The sequence below is a fragment of the Clinocottus analis genome, unplaced genomic scaffold, assembly GCF_023055335.1.
Source record: "Clinocottus analis isolate CAN_PGR_092001 unplaced genomic scaffold, fCliAna1.0.p SCAF_18, whole genome shotgun sequence".
Lineage (NCBI taxonomy): Eukaryota > Metazoa > Chordata > Actinopteri > Perciformes > Cottidae > Clinocottus > Clinocottus analis.
Window position 1 is genome coordinate 10,499,898 of NW_027175909.1, and position 16,123 is coordinate 10,516,020.

At 44.0% G+C, this 16,123-nt stretch overlaps 1 protein-coding gene across 3 annotated transcripts in view; it reads left to right on the plus strand.

Moving 5' to 3' along the window:
• flt1 (fms related receptor tyrosine kinase 1) overlaps positions 1–16,123 on the plus strand; it is a 31,444-nt gene that overhangs the window by 5,305 nt on the left and 10,016 nt on the right. Inside the window, exons 4-15 of one of the 3 annotated variants that reach the window (XM_068581253.1) lie at positions 41–165; positions 3,343–3,508; positions 3,650–3,783; positions 4,349–4,520; positions 4,704–4,821; positions 5,036–5,205; positions 5,308–5,455; positions 10,911–11,034; positions 11,529–11,637; positions 13,360–13,668; positions 15,701–15,847; positions 15,921–16,052. In XM_068581253.1, the coding sequence (XP_068437354.1) occupies positions 41–165; positions 3,343–3,508; positions 3,650–3,783; positions 4,349–4,520; positions 4,704–4,821; positions 5,036–5,205; positions 5,308–5,455; positions 10,911–11,034; positions 11,529–11,637; positions 13,360–13,668; positions 15,701–15,847; positions 15,921–16,052 (1,854 nt within the window). Of the gene's footprint in view, positions 1–40; positions 166–3,342; positions 3,509–3,649; positions 3,784–4,348; positions 4,521–4,703; positions 4,822–5,035; positions 5,206–5,307; positions 5,456–7,401; positions 8,853–10,910; positions 11,035–11,528; positions 11,638–13,359; positions 13,669–15,700; positions 15,848–15,920; positions 16,053–16,123 lie in introns of those variants that run through there. The other 2 variants (XM_068581254.1, XM_068581255.1) reach the window with 2 other exon arrangements.

The window sequence follows — 16,123 nt, forward strand, 5'->3', positions numbered from 1 at the left end:
GCTACCGTGTTTCTCCCTGACCGCAGTGTTTGGGTTTCAGACAGCCAGCAGCCATTTGTGGACCATCCGGGTATGAGCCCAGATGTGTTGTACATGAAGCAGAAGACGCCGCTGGTCATCCCCTGCCGGGTCACCCACCCAAACTTCACAACCACACTGATCAAGGTCAGTACTGGAAAAGTGAATGAAACGACAAGTTGACGAGTTGGACGTCTTTTTTTAAATTCATATTTGGGTGCAGAGATCTGCTCGGCATCGTGATCTCTACATGAAGCACGAGTATCGACACACTCATGTCCTCCTCTGGCCAGTAACACCACGCACATCCTCTGCACAGCATCACTTGTCCCAGGTTTTCCCATCAAGGCTCACACATGCATACAATGCACCGCACCGTTGTTTCTCCCTCTCCAGATCATTCGCCACATTGTTCTTATCTTGGCAGCCATTAAGCTGTGGCGTGTGTGTCCGTTTGTTTGTGTCCATTTGCGGATATGTGTGAAAGTGTGTGCGGATATGCTGTGAGTGCTGGTGCTTGAGTGCTGAGTGAGGGGTCGAGGGGACAGTGCGACTAAGTGCAAAGAGGAGCATTTAGAGTACTTGCTGTCTGCTTGTGTGTCCGTTTTTGTATGAGTGCATGTTGCTGCATGGATGGTATTTGCCTTTCAATGACACAACAGGTCTGTCTGCTTAAATCTGCATGAACACCTTCCAGTCAATGATGGCCCTTTCTCTACTAACTTTTTCCGATAAAGCGGAGCCCACAGCGTCCTGTTGGCACTGTTTCTACCTCTGGAAACAGGACATGAGGTCTGGATTGCCCCTTTTGGCCGCTGGCCAGCGGCAGCACCACTTCCCACATCTCACCCTCCACCTCTTGTAGTAGGAATCCTGGCTGCCAACTTCCCCAACTGATGCTTTAAGCAGCTGGTTTGCCTGAAGGAGGAAGCAGAGGGCAGCTACTGTTGACCCCGGCAGATCAAAGTACAGTAAATGCTCTTTAATCACGAACGCTGATCATTAATATGGCAGCTTGTGCGTCACTGTAGGAAGCTTATTGTGGTATAACAACAATAGAATAATTGTAAAACATAGAAGGCTATGAACTTGAGCATAACCAAAGTTATAACAAATCATTCTGAAGGAAACATTTCATGTCCATCTGTGAAATAGACGTCAAGACATTTCACTCATAATCACAACTGTGATTCACATGGTGGGGCTTGAAGGATGAATTTATCTTCTGGGGAAAATAAATATTTGAATTCACTTTCTAGCAATCCATCTTATAGTTGAGATGTTTCAGTCAGAATGAAAGGGGAATTGGCCATGCTGTGAGCAAGACTACAAAGCAAGAGGAGAGCTGCAGAAAGGATTTGGGAAGTGCAAAAACATCCTTAGGACAAACTATAGAGAAGCTATAGATGGGATCACCGTGATGTCATCCATTGATTTGTGGACTACCGTTTTGAAGACTCAAGTTCAGTATTTTGGCGGTCACTATCTTGTGAGATGAGAAGTACAACTGACTGCTGAACAAGGCAATATTTGGGTGGCCCAAAAATGTAAATGGGCTTTCAAGCACACTGTGAAAGCGTTAAAGTTCTAGGACGAAAACACAAACAGCACCCAAACCTGTGGTAGTAACCTGTCAATCACAAGGTAGCCACGCTCTAAAATATACCCTGCTTTATTGTCTATCTTACTCTTGGGATCATCATTTGCTAAATATCATGCTGTATTGAAGAAGACTTGAATCGAGTGATTGAGACCATAACATTGTTTTTGCTGAAGTATAAAATCAAGTCAGAAGTAGCGTCATTCAGACTTGTGTTTGCAACCAGAGGAATCATTCGAAAGAATGCAAGTTCAGGGCACTTTCATACTGTCTGGGACAAACAAGACTGTACATGACATATCCTTCTGGTTTTCCAAAATATGAAAATGATCCTAGAATAGACATAGCTAGACATCAACACACACACACACACACACACACACACACACACACACACACACACACACACACACACATGCGTTTATTTTCTGCTTTCATCTCCTCACAAATGCCTGGAACCTCAAAGGTAATTATTCTAAAAATTGCTCTCCTCCGCTTCCTTCATTTCCCTCTAATCCTGTTCTGGCCGAACCAGAAATCCACTCACTGTCCAAGTGTTTTTTTCCTCGATCTCGAATATGACCCTTCTCAGTGGGAACAATACCCAGGAGTCTCTGCTCCGTCGCTCTCGCTGTGAAAGTGACCAGAAGGTCCCGGAGAGGTCTGGGATGACGGGTTCAACCCGGGGTCCAAGTCAAAATGTATATATCCTGCAGAAACAGGATGTGAGTGGATGGACTGGAGTCCCGTTCCTCATATCCTGACTCCTCTGACTCCTTTGCTCCTCCTTCTGTTCCTCCACCTTCACATACGTTTCATGTAGGTCTGGAGGATGGGGTTAAGAGGGGCAGAGAGGGCGCGGAGGCCGATCTGAGGTGGCGTCAGGAAGTTTGGGGATGAGGGAAGGGCATCTTTACAGGACTGAGAGAGGAGGCGGAGATCAGTGGCGTCTGAGAGGGTCGCCTCACTGGGAGGGGGGATATCAACCGGTTCACACTGGGGGGAAGCGTGTGTGTGTGTGTGTGTGTGTGTGTGTGTGCGTGCATGTGTGTGTGTGGGGGGGGGGTCTACCTGTTCCCTTGAGAGTGGGTGGGAGGCTTCCACTGTGTCACAGAAACTCTAGTAAACATTTCCTTTAGGCTGCTTCCAAGAAAACAACAAGGTTACTCGGTTACACAAGTGTCCATGTCAAGGTCGCCAAGTGTTATAAAACCAAGAGAATATTCATGCAGCATCATTTGGGTCACCTCATGACAAATAATTAGCATCTTCTGAAGGTTTTTGTAAGGGACCTGACACTATCTTAGCATTAGAAGCTAAAACAAAAGCCCACATTTGAGTGGAGGCAAGAGTCTCTGGATTGGAGCTCAAATAGAACCAATTTAGATTTTGGGTCCAAGAGACCTAAGTTGTAAATCAATGACAGTGATGTTCAATTTAGCTTCTTCAGTTTCAGAGACCTGGCTTCAGGACTGAAACTATGAGCTTGAGTTACACTTGCTAAGGTCCCAACATGGAGGTTTTGAGCCTTGATTTGGACTTTTTTTGTTGTCTGACTGCAAATAATGTAATAATTTCCATGTATTAGCACACTTTTAACCGGGTGTTACACATGTGACTATGTTCATGTGACTATGTTCCTTCCTTATTTGCAGTGGTTAAAGGTCAGAACATTCTTTGTGATGATGCTGACGGGTGTTGTCTTGTATTTTCTCCTCCCACAGTTCCCCAACCGCAGCCTGAGTCCAGACCACAGGAGCATTGTTTGGAACAGCAAGCAAGGCTTCACCATCCGAGCTCCCACCTTATATTACGTTGGCTTCTTCCACTGCGAGACAATCAATGAAGGCGTCACACACAAGTCACGTAAATACTTTGTTCACCGACCAGGTCAGCAGTGCAGAAATTCCTACCAGATACAAAGCACATTACACATCAGTATGTATATGTATCTCAGTGGTTCCTATGCAATTCACTCAGAGTGCTTTACATATATATATCATTTCTATATTTGGTTCTTTCTTGTCACAGTGAGTAACATCATGGAGGTGTATCTGAACAGCAGTGCAGTGCAGGCCCTGAAGGGAGAGAGATTGGTCTTGAACTGCACCGCCATCGGGGAGTTAAACACCAGAGTCAACTTCACCTGGGACTACCCTGGAAAGGTTAGACCTGCGTGAAAGTCTGGGGAGACAAACTACTTTTGAGAGAGAGTGAGCGGGCAAACCAGTCGCCAGAACAAGTGATCAAACTGTTCTGCAAACCACAGGATACGGTGAATGCCGATATTTCAAAAAACACAAATATGTTTCATGTCAGCCTCGTTTCACGCTTGCACAATGTACAAACGTTGTGAAAAGATGTAACATCTGAAGCAATGTCAACTGACAAAAATCAAAAATGCTTATAGCAGACTTTCTTATTTATGTTACCCACAATTCCCTTCACCTAATATGTTCAATGCGTTTGGTTTGCCCCAATGTGTATCTTGCAATCATGTGATCTCAACTCTATTTCCTGATGAGGTCGATGTCATTAAGGCCTTATAGTTGCACTATAACTTTATCATTATACCTGATGAATATTTCTGTATATTTTGCCATAGTTATAATGCTTTAAAGGTCAGTGAGAAGCCATTTGTAAAGACCGCTTTTGTCCTGGTAATTTGCCCCAGCGTTTGATTTGTTTGTTTGTGTTGATTCTGTGGCTCTTCCTCCTCTCCACCTTCAGAGTAACAACACCGGCTCCACTTTCAAGAGGCTCCTGAAACACAGAACGCACATGTTGTTCTACAGTATTCTGACCATCCCGAAGCTCCAGCGCTCAGACCGAGGCCTCTACACATGCCGCGTGACCAGCGGGAGAAACGCCAAACAACAGAAAGTCAATGTTACCGTCTATGGTGAGTGTCTCCCTCTGAAACTGCCTGACATGGAGATGATTCAACTGCAGAACAAATTACTCATTTGTATTTAAAAAAACTAGTTTCATTCTGATGGCGATCAAGTCTTTTGTGTGTGTGTGTGTGTGTGTGTGTGGTGGCTTTATTCTACCTTCATGTTTGCATGTGTGTCTTCCAAATTAGACCGTCCGTTTATTCGCCTGAAGCCCAGACATGGATCTGTGATGGAGGTACAGGCAGGACAGAAATCTTACCGAATCTCTCCTAAACTACGAGCATTCCCTGCCCCTGAAGTCATCTGGTAAGATCACCTTCATCCCGAAAGTCACACCTGACCGCCTTGTTTTTTTGTCTTTAGTTTTGTTTTTTGCCTCACTTTTTTTCTAAATAACTTAGAATTTTGTTCATCTATTGTATTTTTTTTTGCTTGTAGAACACAAAAATAATTTCCAGCTTAAAACTTTAAGAATCATTCAGTCCCTGAAACTTTGCTCAGAGGTCTTTTTTTCTGCCAGGTTGAAAGACGGCATGCTGGCAGCAGAGCAATGCTCCAGATACCACATGGATGGGAGTTCCCTGGTGATCCGGGATGTGGCAGAGGAGGATGCTGGGAAGTACGCTGTCCTCGTGCTCATCCAGGAACACGGGCTCTACCAGAATCTCACGCTTACACTTGTGGTCAACGGTGAGAAAATAAATTCTTCTCAACCCAACCACCTGTAGCTCTGTCTCAGGCTCACCTCTGTGTTTATTGATTCTTTGTGTTTGTGTGCGTCTTGCCTGACAGTGAGTCCTCAGATAGGGGAGAAAGCCGTGTCGTTGCAAGACTCGGGCTCGGTGCCACGGGGGAGCAGACAAGCCCATCACTGCACATCCCACGGAGTCCCTCCGCCACACATCCAGTGGCTCTGGCATCCCTGCCCGTCCAAAGGCCTGTAAGTAGCCCAGAGGACCAAATGCAGCGCAGTGTGAACGTTCAAATTGTGCCTCAAAAATGAGCAGTAAGCCATTTAAAATGAGAAATCAGACAGCAAAACATATATATTATGTTCATATTGTGTCATATGATCTAATTACCCACTATTAGTTTACATCCATTGAAACTTTGTATATTTATACATATTTTGGCAGCAAAGGATAAAACTAACATCAGTGCTATGATGTTACACACACACGCAGCACAAAAATGATGTCTTTGTTTGTTTTATCTTATTTGATGGTGCGTGTGTGTGTGTGTGTTTGCGTGCATGTGTGTGTGAATGTGTGTGTGTGGGTGTGTGTGTGAGTGAGTGATTTTGAAAAACAAGACATGTTTTGTCTATTTCAGCGTGTGTTCAGACAGCATTTCCTTCTTGCAACCAGAACAGATGCCTTTGGGGGCCTTTCATGTGCGGAGAATGTGTCAAAATGTGTGTGTGTTTGCCTGTGTGTGTGTGTGTGTGTGTGTGTGTATGTGTGTGTGTGTGTGTGTGTGTGTGTGTGCACTCACATATTTATGTGTGTGTATCCCATCGTGTTTGTGTTGATGTGTTTGCTTGCTTGTGCAACTCTTCCCATATGTTTGTTTCTTTTTTCATATGTTTGTTTAAGTGTATACAAATGTGTAGCCTGTGTGTGGCAGAGTGTGTGTGTGTGTGTGTGTGTGTGGGCGTGCGTGTGTGTGTGTGTGTGTGTGTGCCTGGTACATTCACAGACACAGTACACTGCGTATCTTAGACTTGAAAGGACAGAGAAAAAAACACACTTCAATGGAAACCAGTTCCGTGCTCTCAGTCACGATTTGTTGGTTTCCAAATCAAACGCTATGATTTAATGAATTTCCTGTCCAGGACGCAGGGTAAGAGGCCTGTTTATTATTGTGATTGCACACTGTATCCTGTGATGCCATTTTGTATATCTGACTCAAACACTATATATAAAGTTCTCATGAGAAATGGCCCAACCCAGTGATGCAGAGGGACAGTGTACTCCAGCCGGCACTTGGCTGAAACATTGATTGAGTTGTTCTTGGAGGTCAGTTACTTATTGTGTTGCTTATGACCAAGTCAGAAAGGTTAAGTATCACCTGAGAGCACCACAGCAGCCGCCCATACTTTATTCCCACTGACATCATCAGCATACTTGACCCTTAACACTGGCACTCGCGCATGGCGCCATGCGAGGTGCCTCCAGCACGGTTTCACCCGTCCATCTCTGCCAAATGTAATCTATACAATGTACATGAACATCTTTTAGAAGACCGGGTGATGCTAAAGATTCTGCTATTCTTTGTCAAAGTTATATAAACTCTTTATCCTGCAAAAAATGTACCTAGAAAATATTTTGCATGTTCAGGAAATGTATTCAAAGTGTTATTGAAATCTTGCTTCTGTTGTACCTCACTATGGTGTTATAGTGTAGATGCACAGTATGTATGAGGGGAGAATGTACCGTGTCTTGTTGTGATGAGTCAAATGCAGTCTGCATATGAACAAAAATGGCCAAAGTAGAAATCTTTGTATGATTTATTTGGTATATCGATGATTGATATTAACATGTAAATTGATTCTGAGTAATTTGTAGGTCAATGTCTATAAGTTAAACAAACAATTTGGCTAAAGTACACAAATCATGCATGCATGCAACATGAAAGAAATATTCACAACAACAACATAAAGATTTCACGAAAGCACTAAAGCTGTACAGCATATTATCATAAAGGATCTCAATTATAATTGTGACGTTTCAGCAGATTGCATTCGGCCTCTTCACTGGGTGATTCATGCTCCTTTTTAAAGCTCTGTTCTGGTTCTGGTTCTGGTTCTGCTGCAGTGTCTGCATTGAGTATGTTTCTTTAGTTAGTTTTTAGCTGGATCCTCACTTAGCCCCTTGTTCTTTGCAGCCCGGCTGCACCACGAGCCTGACGCCGCGCTGGAGGAAGCCCAGGGACATTGGACCAGGCTGGGCCGGGCTGATGGGGGGCCTCGCGCCTGGGTCCTGGGCTCGCTCCTGGGTCTGGCCCTGGGAACAGCAGCGCTCTTATCTGGCCCGGGCAGGAGGCGCACTGGGCTTCCTGTGCGAAAATCAGAGCGCTTTTCCTCTCGTTGTTTGGCTTCCTCTCCGACGCGAGACGCTTCCCAGCAGCGTGATTGTCCCTTCGTCTTCAAACGTGGCACAGTCCGCTTCCTCAAGAGCTTGATCTATTCTTGAGAGACCCCCCACGCCCCTTCCCCCAACTCTGCTGCCCCCCACACATACCTCTCCAACCCCCTTCCCTCACCAGCTCTGCCCTCCACCCCAACCAAGCATCAAGACCAACTCCCCATCGCCTCCCTCCTTGGAGCCCATCGGCTCCACCACCACCACCACCACCACCACCTCAACACACTCATCAGCGCGAGTCCACAGCAGCCAGAGCCCTCGCTGTCATTACCAGTGACGCCATATGATGATCCTGTGCGTGCTAAACTGGTGTGGAAAATGAGGAAAGTGACTTGGAACACTGCTGAGCAGTGAAGACCAGGAGAAACAAGGAGGACAAAAAACACATCGAGAAGGATATAAGGACACCTGCTTTACTGATTATTTATTTATTTCCTTAATTGTACCATTTTAAGTCAGGCCCTTGCACCCAGCCATCCTGTAGTTTTATGCTTTTTACATTTCATAGACATTTTGAGCCAGAAGAAGTGCAATTCCATTCATCCACCAGCCACATTTCTGGAGCTGCTTTGCTTGTTTTTTGTGTCCTAGAGTGGTACTATAATGGGTGCATGAACCGTGCCTGTCCCAAGCCCCAATCTGATTCTGACATCCACAAAAGCTGTGAGTTTCTGTTCCGATTTTAAGCCACCGGTAGAGGTAGAAGGTCAAATGTGCTCACCTTGGACGGGCAAAACAGGAGAGAGGACAAGCTTTGTGTTGTTCACTATGGGATGCCTACAGTTCTCTTCTAAAAGACTGACGGTCAGCAGACGCCTACCATGTAGGAAGTGTCCACAGACCAGAGACTATGCCCTCTGTCTTATCATGTCATCCTGTGTCGTCCAGTGTCAATCCATGTCAAAGTGTCTTGTTTGTCAAATGATGTCAGTATAACAGCCCGCCTGTCTTTGTATTGAAAGTTCATTAAAATCAAAATGTATGAGTGCCATCAGTGTTTTAGTAAAGTCTGTGTGTATGTAAAGCAAGTGTGAGAGTGTGTGTACTCGTGCGTGTGCGTGTGCGTGTGTGTGTGTCTACGGGTGTCTCCCAATGTGATTCATTCCTTGTATACAGATGTTCTATGAGTAATATATGAATCTAATATTTAATAATTTTATACAACTAACTTACATATGACGAATGACAATATTTGCCAACTTTGTATGAATCTGTATTGAAGTGTTATATCAGTTGTTTGTGTTTTTGCATTAAACTTTGCTTATATTTGTGTATTGGTTTATGATGCCCTGTGGTTATTTTGGGGTTGAGACGGGACAGGGACAAGCGGTAAAAGTGTATTTTAAGCAGTGAAACGAGACAGAAGGAAAAGGCAGGAGATGACCCCCACTGATACACAACTCATTCATATTTCCAGGCGGCTGCTGCTCACCCTGTTCTCAGTTACACATTGTGTGAATGGCATGACTGTGTGCACGCGCTTTTTGTTTCTAACCCTGTCTATGTCCACACATCCTTCTAACTCATCATATTTGTGTGTGTGTGTCTGTGTGTGTGTCTGTGTGTGTGTGTGTGTGTCTGTGTGTGTGTGTGTGTGTGTGTGTGTGTCTGTGTGTGCCACTTTGAGTGAGAAAGCTTTTCCTGGGAAGCGTGGGACTGTTGGTGTAATCTCTGCCTATGTGTGTGTGTATGTATGCGTGTGCGTGTGTGTGTGTGTGTGTGCGCGCGCGTGTGTGTGTGTGTGTGTCTGTGTGTGTGTGTGTGTGTCTGTGTGTGCCACTTTGGTTGAGAAAGCTTTTCCTGGGAAGCGTGGGACTGGTGGTGTAATCTCTGCCTATGTGTGTGTGTATGTATGCGTGTGCGCGTGTGTGTGCGCGTGTGTGTGTGTGTGTGTGTGTGTGTGTCAGGCCCGTGGTGTCATGCACAGGGTGGGTCATTTGTGCGGTTGCACATGCCAAGAGGAAGAGCAATCAGGGAGCAGAGAGGAACCTCAGGGAGGAGCTCAGGACAGACAGAGACGGATACAGACGGAGACAGCAGAGAGGCAGTGACACGACTATAAACAGGCAATGGATCAATGACCACAGGGAAGTGACAGTTTACAGTGACGGTGATGGTTAAGGTCTAAATAATGAAGCTCCTTTCTTTTGATTATGAGATCTGTTTACATTATACCGCCAGATAAATAGATACATATATTTTATTTTGCATGTACAAATCACACCGAGTACTTTTTGGATATAGTCTACATAGTCGTATGTTGTGCACAACCGATGCCTTACGATTAAGTAGTTTTTTTTTTCATACCTAATAACCTTGGTGAACATTGATAAGTTTCCTTCAGATTACATTTTCAGTCCCACCAAACGTATCTCGTCGATTGAAAAAGAACTTCAGATCCAGACATACATCATATGGAAAATATTCTGTAAAATATACAACAAATATAATAGTATTTTATGCTTGTTCATAAGAATGAATCAAACAGTACTTTATTACGTTGACACATTTAATTTTGATACAATTATCACACAAAATGTATCAAATGTAGTGTTTATAAACACATGTAATTGTTCCTTGAGGACTGCTACATTTTCATTATATTGCATGTGTCATCATATTCAATATATATAAGCGGTGCAGCTTATATATGACCGTTATCAGACATGGAGACATTTTCTGTCTACTCTGAGACAGTTTGATCAAGCGTTGTGTGTTTCTGGCCCCTTCATGTCTAATTTCAGAGGTTTTCATCCTAAAGCTGTGTATAAATATACCACAAAGCTCGATCTCCAGTTCCCACAGCTCAACGAGTGTGTAATCTATGGATTTAGACTTGTGAGACTCATGGAGAGAGAGACAGGAACTATTGTCCTGGAAATGTGGGATTATTTGTTAAGAATGGAAGGAAGTTGATCCACAGGACTACAATACCACCTCTTCATCCTCGATAGGTGAACAATCCAGCAATACATAGCACTCCAAAGATCCTATTGTCAGCTTGCAGTCCAGAGCGAGAGGACGTGATGCTATTGATAAAAAAAGGTTTGGCGATGATGATTATGTGAATGAAGGTGAAGATAGCGTCAAGCAGCGATGATCAAGGCACTTCCCAGATGTGCTGCTCTTCCTCCTGCCGAGCGCAGCTGAGAAAAACACACACACGCACACCTGGAGGCAGCATAAAATGACTTGTGTCAACACAGCTGAGTCTCTGTCCCATCCTCCGCCTCATCTTCCTTATCCTAGATGTGTGTGTCCAACGTCCTCATCGCCATGGAGCCCTGTGACGGAGAGAATCCCCGCCACGTCCACAAGCAACCACATCCTGAGTATTACGCACAGACAGGAAGTGCTTCAGGGGAAGAAAAAGGTGGGTGAAGCATTGTAATACACACTGTGACTGACAGAAGAGCCTGTTAGTGTCTCAGGGTTTTTTACCGTCGAAATTTAGATTTAAAACACAAAAAGCATCCCAATATGGGAAAGCCCAAAGGTACAATAACTGCAATTTATCCTGAAAAAAAATATCTTAATTGCAATATTTAACAAAAAGGACAAAAAATGCATTCAATCTACATATGAGTTGGATCATATGTTACAAATGTTACTGTGTAGATGTACTACATAGTATCATTTCTGTCCTTCTTTGCACACTTCTCCCACATACACACATTCACAGACACACACATCAACAGTTTGTACGTTTGGCTGCCCACTTTGTTGGAAGTGTGCAGGAGGATCACAGACCCCTATTGTCTGAGTGGCGCATGGAAAATATGATTCTTGCCATCAGTGGCAGAGGTTAGGTTATAAATGTATGTGTGTGTGCCGGTTTGATCATGCGGATGTTTGTGCTCTCCGCAGACAGTGGGGGTTCTGACTGTGGCAGAGGCCTTTGTGTCTGGAGTGTATCGCTGCGTCGCCTCCAACTCGGCCGGCACAGACCAGCTCGACTTCCACTTCTATGTCACAGGTGAGGAATCGTCTCCTCAGATGTACAACTCATGGAACATAGATCATACCAGAAACTAAGCTAAATAACAATTTCTGTCTGCTTTCGGTCACCTGGCCTCATTTTACTCCCTCGTGGATTTCAAAATGAAACTAGGCCTCCCGTATATCAGCTGATTCACTTCATGTTTTGTCATTTAATTGGTAAATCCTTCTCTTTTTTTTTTTTTTTACTAATATTCAATCCGAAATAATGAGTGCTTAAGAAATAACCTTAATTCTTCCGTTCTGTTTGGTCAGAATTTGCGTTTTTGTTTTTGTTTTACATGATGAAAGAAATTGCAATTAATGATTTTTCTCAACCTGAAACAACAACATACACAAAATGTGATAAATATGTATATGATTAACATGATGTACTGGATTTCCGATCCCAGGAAGACTATCTGCCATTGGCATCAACGAATTGGAATCCTTTGAATTAATGAATGTGAAACAAATATAGAGAGAAATTAAATGTCAAAACCTTTTTTTGTCAGATTAACTAAACATTAGACAACTGGACATTGAACTCCGTTGACCCGGAGGCGGTGACTGACTGGTCTCTAAATATGATTATCACATTTATCATTCATCTTGGGATTTGCTCTCATCAAACACACACACACACACACACACACACACACACACTCTGAGACATACTTGTGTACAGATGACATATTTGTTGACTTTTGCTCAGTTAGACTGCGATGGTATTTATGTGATTGAACACACTAACTTTCTCTTGTACTGCCAACACACAACGCCCTGCAGTGCTGTGAGGAGTGCAAGGAGAGCCCATGTGTATACAAGATACACGTTATTCTGTCTGTATCATAAGTAGTCATGTTCAGGCTGCAGATGGCTGGATATTGAGTTGTTGTGTTAAGTTTATTTCAATATGTGAGAGACAGGTGATGCAGGTGTGTGCAAAGTAGACACTCCAGCAATGCCGCTGCACTAGTGTGGAAAGAGCTGGAAGCTGTGTCAAAGCTGCTCAATTAGTTTGATTGACAAAATCTGAAAGTTGCTCATTTACACATTATTCAATCCTCAAGTGGTATCAATCTGCTTACAAATTTGATCATTTTTCCTTATAAAATGTGAAAAATTGTACACAATCCCACATTAGCGTGTGTGCTAATGCAAGGTAGCGTACGTGCATCACATACTGCAGTTATTATGCGTGGCATGCGGTCAGATTGGTTACTAGGCCGACAGGTAAAGTTGTTTTGCGTGTGTGTGTGTGTGTGTGTGTGTGTGTGTGTGTGTGTGTGTGTGTGTGCAGAAGGCTGTGAATTAGCTGTGTGTGTGAGCAAGAGCGAAACAGGAACCAGGGGCTCTTATCGTTCCACTTCCCCGTACAGCACACTTCCTTGGACTGGCAGGTCCGCTTTATTTCGGGAGGCCTTGGGGTGTTTGGGAAAGATAAACACTATCTGCCATCAGGAAACTCTTGAGCCGTTTCCACGGGAAGTTTCGGATGGCTAAAGTAAATAAAAAGCCTTTTCACTGTATTCCAGTAGCCGCTTGTATACCCACAATAGCAACGCTATGAAAAATGGAGGTTTGGTTGGATTGGTGTCATGCACCAGACAGGATCCTCACGCGCTCGCAGAGAACCGGAGATCCAGTGGAAGGTTTGCATTCGCTTCCCCCTCCCCTCACCTCTTCTTCCACATGTCTTCACCTCCTTCTCCCTCAGACGTGGCAGGAGGCTTCAGCGTGAGCCAGAGGGAGGAACCCAGAGAGGGAGGGGACCTCCATCTCACCTGCGTGGCCAATAAGTACCTGTACACCGCGCTGGCATGGCAGCGAGTGAATGGCACGGAGGACGCAGGATCCCGCGGCCCGGCCCTGAGCGGCCAGCAGCTCACATCCGGAGAGTTTTCCAATCATCTGGTCCTGTGGCTGAGCAACCTAACAGCCAGAGACTCCGGCGCCTACAGGTGCTCCACCCGCCACCTGACCACCGGACAGGAGACACACCTGGACACACAGGTGGTGGTCACAAGTGAGTTTAGTGGCAGCTTAAGAGCTCCTCTACGTCATCCTCCTATATGTTTACACTATACTTTTTAAATAACATGGGACTGTTATGAACAATACGAGGTTAAGTGATCTGATCGATATCAGTATTTTTATTGAGCTTTTAGCTAGTTGTCTGCACACAATGTTTGCATTTTTCTGTTCATTTAAAAAAAAATAACAAAGAATAAATTAGTGCTTGAACAATTCTTCATAAAGCTTTTTTCAAAACATATATTAATTTATTTGGTGATTTTTATTTTATGTTATTTTACAGCCTCTAAAACTTTAGTGTGTCCATAAAATAATTATAGAAGTCTGATCGCTCAGCTTTTCAAGTTTTTTAATTCTCATCTTCAATTTTGGCATCTGAATTTTATGAATCCAACTTTAGCCATTTTTTTCAAGCACTTGACTTTTCTGGCCAATTTGAGTTTGAACTTCAAAATAAAATATCTTAATGCTACAAATTCAGCGCTGTTTAATCTTCAACCTCAAGGATTCAAATTCATCAGACTTTGTATCATCAAGACATAAACATTTCACATCATGTTAGCCTTTCCTTGCATCCTTTCAAATTATATTCCAAAATATAAAACTGTCCTCACAGGCTAAATTACTCAGCGGCCCCAGAGCTGAACCAGTGCTCTTGAAAGTACCAGAGAATAATTTGTATCGTCTTAGGGGCCCCAAGAAAATTGCCTTGATCTCCCTAATTTCTAATTTAATTAATCTGCACAAACATAAATACAAACAACACCCACTCCCTCTCACAGAGTTTGGCTGTTGGGAATTGGGTCCCTACGACTTCCTGGGGCCCCACCCTGCCTTTGCTCTCGCGCTCCTGCTCAGCACCTCTTTCACGTGGGAATGAGCTCTTGTCTGGAGGAAGAGCACACAATGGTACTTCCCACAATGCCACATTTACAGGCCCCCACACAGGGCCGGAGGAACAATCAGCCAATCAGACACTGTCAGGCCCAAGCCCCCGCGGACAATCATCAATTGTTGTCCAGGAGGAAGATAGGGGAAACAACAATCAGTCGCCTTGGTTAAGTGACTTTTCTTCATGTATTTTACTGCCGTTCTCTACACAATCAGGGTTCAACACGTCAACTTCCTCCCCCGGGATCCCCACAAGGGAATTACTATGGAGACCGTGACCAGAAAGAGAGAAGTTGGGGAGCGAAAATGAGACAAATAGAGGGAGAATGGAGTAAAAAAACTATATATGTAACTGTACGTACGATGAGAGCTACGTGAAACCAGAATCAAATTCCATGTATGTGTCAACGGACATAGCCAATGAAGCTGCTTCTGATTCAAACACAAAGAGAGTCAGGGAGCGATGTGGTGTGATTATGTCGTGTGATTATTGTGCATGAGAAGGAAGCAAAAAAAATGCATTAAACTCATTGTTTGCACTCATTGTCCAATAACGGTCCACCTAATTAAATACTACATTGTTGTTGCTTTGTACAAAAGGGTTTGTATTGCAGAGTATTTCAGGCTGAGCCCAGAGGAGCCCAAACGTCAGCTGACTCACAGTTTCAAGCCGAGGCCACTAATCTGGAAAAATGTGTCACTACCAGCGCGCGATTATATTATTGTCCAGGAGTGGCACTGGTCCAGAAAACAGTGGGGGAAAATAGCTCTGCTTTCACTTCATTACCAATCTACTTAAGTCTATAAATAACTGCAACTACACTCCATTAATGCAGGTTTAAAAGTATAAAAAGTAAAGTTTTCATCCGTTATATTTCTATTTTAGTTGGTCAAATTGTTAACTCTTGACTACTTGATAGACTGTTATGTAGTTATATAAAATCCAAATGACATTACTTTCCTCAAAAATGTAAACTATTTGAAGTATAAATGGGCATGAAATGTAAATACTCAAGTAACATACGGAATAGTAAGTACAGTACTTTGTAGTTACATTAAGTAATATGACAAAAGTGTCACAAACATACTCTTAAGCGCACATATTCATGGTGTGTCTGTGTTTCTCCTTTCAGTTCTGAAGCCTCCGGTGCTGCTTAACAATCTGACAGATTGTACGGTCAACGCCAGCGCCTCAGTGAGCCTGCGCTGTCCCTCTGAAGGCATCCCGCCTCCAACCATCACGTGGTACAAGGACGAGCGAGCTCTGTCTCGGGGCTCAGGTAAAGCACATACCTTCAACACCCAACCCGCAGCCGCATTCAGGAGTCTAAGAGTGTGTGCCGCCATCTTTAGGTATCGTGATATCGCTAGACGATGGGACCCTCCACATTGATCGGATCACCGTGGAGGATCAGGGCCTCTACACATGCCAGGCCACCAACGTGAGGGGGTCTGCCGAGAGCTCTGCTTTCATATGGGTCAACGGTGAGTGTCTGTCAACCAGTTGTCTGCCTTTGATTGGCTGCGTTTAGGACGTTTATGTCTGAATGCCCATT